Here is a 10,289-nt window from a genome sequence, read left to right as displayed (position 1 = left end):
GACCAGCCTGCAGTGCCTCTGCCATGAAAAAGGAGCTTCGTTTTCGGCTGCCACAGCCTCCTGTAGCCCTCTGTCAGTGAAAACGGAGCTTGGCCTCCTGAGCTCTGTTTTCGCTGGTGACTACCACAGGTGCCCCTGACACAAGAAAAAGTCGAGCTGGGCACGCCCACCCTGACCATCCTCACTGAGCCCACCGAGCCAAATACAATCCTGATGCGGCCCTCAATGAAATCGAGTTTAACATCCCTGATTAAAGCCAAAAGCCAAAAACTTTTTGCAATAATATTACTGAAGATATTGAAGATTGGTGAAATCAGCAACCAGGCTTGATAGGATTCTAAAGAAGAATATGTTAAACACCCTCCTCAGTTGACATGCAAACTGATATGAGGTTGTGAGGAAGCTATTTGTGGCTCCTCCCAACATACACTCACATACTTCCTAGCAGCCCCATCAACTCGAGTCCTCTCTCCAAAAGTGTAGTCAAATCCTGTTTTAGTTACTGAAAATATTTGAAATTCAGCAGTCATTTTCTATTGACAAAACTAATTGGACAGTTTTGGTGAATAAAGCAAATCGTGTAAACAATTAATCAGCTAATGTCATTATAGGATTTGTTTATTTACATATGCAACACCTTTCTATCACACTGCAATCAAAAATGACTCTCAACAGCTTACAAACTATAAATAGAAATAATTTACCACAAATAAAAGGAGGAGCACAACAATTATTAGCAACAAAAACTGTCAAAAAAAAAAGACTGAAAATAAAACAAAAAAAAGGATGGCATCATATACCTTATACAGTCAAGGGAAAGCTTTATGAAACCATTCCATTTTCAAATTCCCCCCAAAATTAGCAAGAAGGCAGCTAGCCTGATTTCAATCAAAGGGCTGTTCCATAGTATCAGTGCTGCCACACTGGCTGGGTGGACTGGACATTAATATTTTAACTACTATAAGTCCATGTATTTGCCATGCGCTAAATAAAATAAGCGCTGCCACAAAAAAGCTGTGCCATTTTGCTCCAGGCTCCCAAGCTTCTGGAAAATATGGGATTAATGTAACTAATTTATTAATAAAATTACAGAATAATAGTTGAATTATACGGAGAGAGAGAAAAAACATATATATGCATATATACAAAAGTCCTCTATAAGAAAGTGTTACGGTACACCAGGGCATTTTCCCCCCATGTTAACATGTTAGCTGTTCTGCAGGATCATTTCACCTTGCCCACAGTCATACTGATTGGGAAAATGAGACTTCTAGTTCATCATCCTTGGAATGGAGCACCACAGACCACAAACAGTGTTTTATCACTAAATGATGCGGCCGTTAAATGGGTTGCACCCAAGTTTATGATCTTTTTTGCTGCGGTTATTAAGCAAGTCTTGTGGTTGTTAAGTGAATCCGGCTTCCCCATTGACTTTACTTGCTGGAAACCCCGAGAACATCATAAATAGTAATCCCATGATTCCACAATGCTGTAACCGTTGTATATACATGCCAGCTGCCATGTGCCCAAATTTTGATCACATGATCACACAAATGATTGACTGGTCATAAGTAACTTTTCTCAGCACTGATATAATTTTGAAGAATCATTTAATGAATGGTCATCAGTCCAGGACTACCTGCAATAGACTGCCTAAATAAGAGCAAAAACTTGTCCATTTTCTGCTTAAGTGCTAGTTTATCATAGTTTATGAGAGCTTTTAAAAGAAATAATGGCATTGTTGGATTTGAAAAGAGATGTAGTCATCAAAACTGATTTCTGGACAGCATCTCACCTGGCTTCTTCATCATTCCATGCCACTCTCATGCCTTTTCCACCACCACCTGCCGAAGCCTTGATCATCACAGGGTAGCCTAGCAGCAGGGAACAATTAAGACAGAAATTTAAATTTTGATCATACATTTATGACAACTGACCACATGTTCAATGACAAGGTCAATAACAAGCTTATTAAAAAGCTTTCTGCTGGGAAGAGGAATTTAAGCTGCGTTATCTGTACAGTGCAGTTGTTTTAATGACAGCAATCTCCTGAATTTAAGTTTATCAGATTGAATTAGCAACAACCAATAAAACACAGCATTTTAATAAATATCTAAAGCACTGTCTTTTCATCAAAAGATCCGCAAATAAGCAAAACCATTTTTTTAAAGAAATTGGAATTTCAAATTAACATGACATGAAGACCTACAGAAGAAAAAGGTATGTTAAATTAATGACACTGTTTCATTAGTCCAATCCAAGCACCAAGATGTTAAATATGAAGCAGTCAGACCATTCTGAGAAGGGTTATCCACATTTTAAACAAAACTATGGAAAATAACCACTATTCGGATAATAGAAAGATCAATAAATAAGTCTTCAGTTTTAGAATAAACTTTGTATACATATAGTCCTCAAGTCACAACAATTCATTTAACAAATTTATTGAGAGTTGCAATGACACCGAAGGAAATGACTTACAACTTTTACTCGGTCTCATGACCATCACAGAATCCCCATGGTCACATGATCAAAAGCCAGGCACTTGGCAGCCAGCATGTATTTACAATGGTTGAAGCACCCTGAGATCACGTGATCACCATTTCTACCCTTCCCAGCCAGCTTCCAACAAGAAAAGTCAATGGAGGAAACCAGATTTGTTTAATGATCACGAGTCACCTAACAACTGCAGTAATACAACTGTGGCAGGAAAGGTCATAAAATCAGATGTGACTTATTTAATAATTGATTTGCATAGCAATGAAAATTCTGGTCCAAATTGTGTTGTTAAGTCAAGGACTACCTGTACTGTATTTCATTCAGCTACCATTCTTCTATTTACTTACATTGGTGATTGCTACCACATAAAGAATGACTTTCAAGATTTGATACCATCTGATCTTACTTTATTAAATATAATTTTTCGGAATTTGTGTTTTTAAAAGGAGTTGAAAGAAAAAGAGTTGGCAAGCACTTCACCTCACAAGGAATATTATGTATTAAAGAAGATAATTAGTTCTATGAAACAGAATGATAAGATTATAGCCAATATATACTATGATATTGTTATATATGATGGAAACTCTCAGGGTTTTTCATTTTTACCTGTATTCATTATCATTGCTGAAGCATTATTAGATGAAGAGTTAAGAAATGTCTATCTTTTTTTTGGCTAATGTTATTTCAACTAATTAAATTGTTGGCACAAAGTTAGACACAATTTAAAATTTGACAGCAGTACGTAATTTTGAATACAGATTTTATGTGATTTGGTTATTAAGCTTCACATTTTTATCTTGCGCTATGTCAACTGAATTTTCATGGCAAAAAAGATTCTTACATATACATTGCTGTATAGAAATTTTGTGCCATTCCTACATAGAAACTTGCTTTTGTATCATCTGAGGATTTTAGCATGAATTGCTTATTTTTATGAGGCTTAGATCTAGAATTTAACTTGGACATTCCAAATTATACTGGGGGTTCTTTCTGACTACCTAGTGGCAACTCTGAAAGCATAGAAATTGTTTGCGAAAGAACTGGTGCTGACGCTAAGGATCCTGACTCCGGGACAATTTCATGAAGTACTATAGAAAATATTTACTATTATTTAAAACCTTTCTCTCTACCAAGACCGGGAGACATCTCTGACATCAATGGAGCCCTAGAAATGTAAGAAATCTCTACAGACTGTATTAATCAATCAAGAATCAATGAATAACTATCAGAATGGGATATGGTGTGTTCTCTACAATCTTTGGAGCACTTCAACATTTGTCATATGTGTATTGGGTAGAAAATTGAATTGAGTGAACTACAGATTAATCACTATTTTGCATGGGCACACTTCATGCTATATGATTATTTTTAGGAAATGAAAAGCACCAAACTTTGGTGTTACTTCTTTACTCAGTCCCTTTACATATCAATACAAATTGCATGAAGCTCTGATCATTGCCAATATTATAATAACATTTCCCCCCCCCCCTAGAATATCTCATTTAAATAAAACTAGAACTGGTGAAAGGATGCCTGCACTTTTCCTATTCCAAAAAAAGATATTAGGAAGATGGTCTTAATTTCTAAATCAAGGGTCCCCAACCCCCGGGCCATGTCCCAGTACTGGGCCACATCCCATTCAGAACTAGGCTGTGGAAGCAGCAGGCAAGCACATGTGCAGTTCGATTTGCACGAACAGCGGGCATGCATGCCTACTGCTTCTGCAAATGGACGTGCATGAGCGCGCTCCCCGGCTGCTCATGCGGAGCCATCCCCTCTCCCCATCCCACCAATTCGCAAAGCCAAAAAGGTTGGGGAATACTGCTCTACATAATTTGATTTGCTGAATAGACCTAGAGATGGAACCAATATCCTTGATTGGACAAAGCACCAATTAATCTCCCCACAGAATCTGGCTTTCATTTATGCCCTATTTTGGAAAACTGAAAAAATACACAGGAAACAGGAGAAGAACAAAGAGAACCTACCTAAAAATATCAAAGCAAAAGGTCCAGCTCATGCAAGGGGATAAGAAATAATAACTGGGCTGATTATATTATTTTATTTGAAATTCTGTACACAATTGTGGTTGTAGCCTTTCCTTTCTCCTATTTCCATTTCCCTCAAAACTGCTTTTTGTACCTAGAAATTTAGCTTTGTTTCGGAAGAAAAATTCTCATTAAAACATTCCTCATGTGCAAGGTCACAAAGTTAGTCAACTATGTCTTACGTTTCAAAACAACCATAAGACTTATTAAGTTCTGCATTTCTTAGTTTAGGGAAGGGGGATAGGGATAGGGATAGGGATAGGGATAGGGATAGGGATAGAATTAGAATTAGAATTAGAATTAGAATCAGAATCAGAATCAGAATTAGAATTAGAATTAGAATTAGAATTAGAATTAGAATTAGAATTAGAATTAGAATCAGAATCAGAATCAGAATTAATGACATCAGAGTCTTGGGTTTTAAAAGAGCTGATTTTAATAAACTCAGAGAGAATTTGGGAAAGATTTCATGGATGAAAATCCTAAAGGGGAAAACAACTCAAGAATCTTGGGAAACTCTGAAAAGTATGATCATAGAAGCCCAGACCAGCACAATACCACTGAGAAAGAAAAACAAGAAATCCAAGAAGAAACCAGCATGGCTGCACAAAGATCTCTCTGGCAAATTGAAAGGAAAAAAAGGACAAGTACAAAAAATGGAAAGAGGGACATACAACTAAGGCAGAATATCAGCAGATACCAGAATCTGCAAAGACAAAGTCAGGAAAGCAAAGGCTCAGAACGAACAAAGACTTGCAACAAAAGTCAAAGATAATTTTTAAAAAGGTTCTTCCAATATATAAATAACAAGAAAAAAATCAAGGAAACAGTTGGTCCACTAAAGAGAGAAAACGGCAAGGAAGTAAAAGGCAACAGAGGGAAAGCAGAACTGTTTAACTCATTAGAATTATTAGAAGAAACCTTGGAGATCTTCTAATCCAATCTCCTGTTCAAGCAGGGAACCTTAGACCATTTCAAACAAATGGTTATCCAATGATCGAGCACCTACAACTTCTGAAGGCAAGCCATCTACTGATTAATTCTTCTCATGAAATTCTCCTCATATCTAGGTTGGATCTCTATTTTATAATGTTCATGTTCTCCCTCTTCGTATAGGTTACTTAAGACTAAGAAATAACAACTGGACAAAGATTTCTGAATAAACTTTAGTCTCTCTAAGATACTATCACATAATATAGGCCAAGATCAAATATAAGTTTAAATTTAATTGGAATTATAGTCTACAATGCCACCTTAGCAGGTGGCAACATTTAGTCATCTTTATCTTATTTCAGAAGCTAAGCAGGATGAGCTCTGGTTTGTACTTGGACATCCAGACCAAGACAGAACACTGCCAGCAAAACTGCATGATTACTGTCACCGTTAGAGAACTGCAGTTTTGAAGGAATGGCTACTTCTTACACTTCAAAATTTCAAATGGTTAAAAAAAATCTATTCTGTAAGAATGAAGTTGTCAAAATACAAGACAACGATCCAGAGAAAGATATTTCAAAACATAAACTCCACTCAATTTCAGTAAGAATTCATTTTGTAAAACAAGTAAGAAGGTTCTATTATTTTTAAAAAATCAAATTTGGAGGTACAATGAACATAAATTCTATCCTTACTTGTAGCTCACCAAAGCCTATATTGTATCACAGATCAACACGTGGTTTTGGAAAAATTAGAGTAAGCACAATTATATCTGCTCTCTAAGAATCAGCAACTTATTTATAACACATTTTAGACAAACTCATGAAACACCCAATTTTTAAACAGATTAGGTCATCCTGTTTGCAACATAAATTGCTAAAATGACATTTATGTAGATATAAATAGAGAATTAAGTTTTAAAGTGCAAAGGACATCTCCCAGTTCTTATAGCAATAGAGAATTTGAAAACCAAAAATCATGTATTCCAAAGAGATTCCTGATTAAATGGATAATTTAGTCAAGAGCATCTTCTGAAAAGCATGCGCATCTCTTACAGTCCCCATGTAAAGAAACCCTAACTTACCAATTTCCCTTGCAATTCGGACAGCTTCATCTGCATCCTGTAAAAGCAGGAAATTGGACCCACCATTAATCCCATCAGTGCTGTTCAATGTCTCTGAGGCAATGATATATTATACTGCCTTCTTCAATACATTTAATGTTTGATTTTACAACCTTCTGACCCACTTCATTCAGAGAAATATAAAATTAATTCCAATGAAATGTAAATTTTACCTTGTCACTTGCATTACACAGCCCTTGAGCAATAAAGAATCACTTAGTGAAACAAAAAACAACAAACAACACGACTACAGAAGGATTACTCAAGTTGCTCAAATTATTGAATTTAGAAGGTTTCACGAAGAAGCAAAGATTAGAACACTAAGATTTGACAGCAGCCAGCTAATACCCTTTTTATTTGATTTTTTTTTTTAGTTTCTTCTTGTCTTCTTAGGCACCCTTGTATCATGTTGGCCTAGATATAGTCAGCAGGGGGAGTTGATTCTCTATTGTTTGGCTAAGCTTCAGCATCAACACACGTCTTAGAAGATTCACAGAAAAGTTGCATAAATTGAGTGAAGGGTGAAAGTTGCATAAATTGAGTGAAATTGAGTGATGGGGTGAAAGAATAATTCAAAAAGTAATCCTAACCTTAAATTAAACTTCGACTCACAAACATTAATAGCAATTGGCATTTTAACAACAGAATACAAACTGTTACCTCTATTTACTTTTATTTTAGAATTAAGATTCTGAATATGATACATGGGTGGAGAAAGTAACAAAACATAGTTCAAATAATGATTAAAAGGGCATTATTGCTTCATTTTTCTATAGAGGATCCCAATCCCCAGTAGTTCAAACAAATCTTGAACTACAATCTTGAACAAATCCACAAGATCTCCTCTGACCACATCAGTGATGATTTCTGACACTCAACTGTTCAAGAATAGCAACCAAAACTATTTCTCCTACTGAAATGAAAAAAAAAAAATAGAATAAGTATGAGTAGGCCTGCCTTTCTAAAATTCAAAGTAAATAGGTGAGCTCACAATTCTTTGTTACAATTCACTCTTGTTTTTAAAACTGCTGCTGGATTGGTATATAGTATATTCAGAACACTCCAGCTAATCTATATGACTTAATCTGTAGGGACTGAACATTAAAATGAAAACTGATATTTTAAAACATTGGGTTTTTTTTTCTATGGAACAAGAGTTCTCCTTGCCTCAAAGAAAGAGGGGGTGAAAGATTTTTCCTAATCAATCATTAAAACAAAATCATTTTAGTACCTACTAAGAGTGTGAGGAAGATTAAGGAAGCTGATTCAGGAAATAGTTAGAAAATTTAATTTCCTTTCATTAACTATTCTCCTCTGCAAATAGTGCCTGTTAATTTCAAAGCAACCCTGAAACTAGTATCACGTGTGGGTATCTTTGTGTGTATGTGTGTTTCAAATTGGCACATCTATTAATGAGATTTTACAAACAAAAACTGCTTTTAAACCAAACAGAAATCCATCCCAAAAAGCAGGAAAGAATAAAATCAAGGTTTACTGTTACACCTTGTTGCTTTCTCTGCGGCCCCCGGCAGGCACCAAGTTCTAGCTTGGAGGGACTTTTAAAAATGCATGAAAAGGGTCATTTAAGAATGTTAGTGATTTCCACACATTGAGTCTGAAGGTTCTTTGTTCCTGCCTGTGACAGTTATGTGAGAATACTTCCCCTTAATAGCCTCTCTGTCAGGAAGTGTTAAACCTGCCAAATACAGACAATTAGAGCCTCTTGAATAAAATGCAGGAAGAGTGAGGACTAACGAAATGCCTGATTACTGTAAAGCCAAGGAGGAAACTTTCATGTCTTTTTCTACCCCCAAAAATCATGCGTAGCTTTATTAACAGAATTTTAAAGTTGAAGCGATCTAGTTCTTCCACTCTCTTTTAGTTACCTGTGAACCCGGGAATAACTGTTTCAGACTTCAAGCCTATAAGAAGTCAACTAGCTACTGTATGGCATTTACATTTCAAAGCAGCACTAAAATTACTCTTTATTACTCCTTTTATTACAAGTGTTAAGCTATAATTCCCAGCCTTCAAAAACAAAAGCTGTTTCACTATTCTATCAGCCCACTTTGTAAAAATATTAGAATAATAAATGTTCTTCCTCTAGTCAGACACATAGATGCATCAGACCTACTCTATTCTATTTAAAGGACAGTCTACTTCTGAAAAGAGAAAGAACAAACAGAAAAAGTTAAGAAATCTTCCTTTATTATTTTCCCAGCATTTTTCTATCCGTGTTATTTGTTTTTTCTTCTAAACATTCCCAATCATTGAGATATTAAGCTCCTATTTATGTCCTCTTGGTCTATAAACAAATCCAGTAAGAATCTCCAGAAACAGGAGTTTGAACTTAAGGCTTGGTACATGTTCTGGAAACCAAACAGAAACATCTTTTCCATTTCTAATTCTTTTGCTCTAAGAATTAACAATGAAAAATATTTTTTCCTCCCCAAGCTTCATTGCCATGCAGGGTCTGCATGTCTATATTATGCTGATATGGAGAAAAGGGTAGTTACACTTTTTTCCATCTTCTCCTTATGCTGCAATCCTAGATCATCTTATTACCCAGGTCCAACTTACAATTAGACTTCAGATTTAACATTGGTAAAATGTTAAATGCTCACCACTTGGGGGAGGGAGGTTTTATAGGGAACAAGGGAGACAAACTAACTCTCCAGTTTGTTATTCCTCTGAAGATTATCACATTCCTTTGCCAAAAGGCAAAAGCTTAGGAAAATTAACATTTTTCTAAGTTTAATTGGCATATAGGTGGGGATCCTTAAAGAGGTGTTTATAAACTGATCTCCTTCCCTTGACACACAACCATCCATACCTACTGCATGGACACATCCAATGAGGTCCTATGGACCACCTATAGAAAGATGAATCTCTTGAAAAAGGAGACACGAGACTTAATGCCCCAAATTATTCTCTCCTTGTGAAAATGTAAACAAATGAAATGACTTCAAGTGATGTACTCTAAATATAGGCATGTATGCTTGCATATTTTGTTCAGGTGAAGGGGAAAATATTTTATACATTCTCAAAGAAAGGCAGAACTAAAGATATCAAGATTCTGAAGTCAAAATCAGCATCAGCATACATATATTTTATCTACTCTACAGAATAGATGGAAGAATAATGACAAATAAATGTTAAACATTTCTACTGAAGCCTAGAGTCCTACAGTTTCTTTAAGACCCATTAATATTTATACTTGTACATGGCTTCCATAACCAAATCTTTATTTTGGTTGCATTATTTGTTCAAGTAGTTACCTTAATGTCTATATACAACATAGGATCATATTTAGCACGTACAGAACACCTTTCAAATGTTATGCTTCTTTTTTTTTTTTGTCTGTACTACAGCCTTGGTAAGTAAGGTGGTATTATTCCCAAAGATGTCCTAATCTAAACACCAAGATCAAAAAATATTGCAAAATTTATTTCATGATTGAAATTGGCCCCTGTTTGCAGTTCCATATAAAACAGTGCTGGCAAATTTTATGCAAATAGGTGTCCTGTAGCTATGGATTTGGGCCATTTTAATATCTAGCAATGGCTGTCATGGGAAATGCTTTGGACTGAAGGCCAAAGGTAGTGAAAAGAATAAATAACTATTATATTGTTCAAAGCTATCTACACTCTCTCTCCATAAAACAAAACTTAAATCCAGATTTTGCT

At 35.5% G+C, this 10,289-nt stretch overlaps 1 protein-coding gene across 3 annotated transcripts in view; it reads right to left on the bottom strand.

Annotated features, from left to right (window-relative positions):
- Nucleotides 1–10,289, bottom strand: part of PCCA (propionyl-CoA carboxylase subunit alpha) — a 228,113-nt gene that overhangs the window by 150,774 nt on the left and 67,050 nt on the right. For all 3 annotated transcript variants that reach the window (XM_087937924.1, XM_087937925.1, XM_026708397.2), the window contains 2 exons: nucleotides 6,565–6,601; nucleotides 1,796–1,874 (listed from right to left, as the gene is read on the bottom strand). In XM_087937924.1, the coding sequence (XP_087794050.1) occupies nucleotides 1,796–1,874; nucleotides 6,565–6,601 (116 nt within the window). The remainder of the gene's footprint in view (nucleotides 1–1,795; nucleotides 1,875–6,564; nucleotides 6,602–10,289) is intronic.

Source organism: Pseudonaja textilis, chromosome 8 (assembly GCF_049901715.1).
Source record: "Pseudonaja textilis isolate UNSWEBS1 chromosome 8, rPseTex1.2, whole genome shotgun sequence".
NCBI classification, from domain to species: Eukaryota; Metazoa; Chordata; class Lepidosauria; order Squamata; family Elapidae; genus Pseudonaja; species Pseudonaja textilis.
Note: the sequence above shows the minus strand (reverse complement) of the source record. Positions and strands in the feature narration are given on the sequence as shown.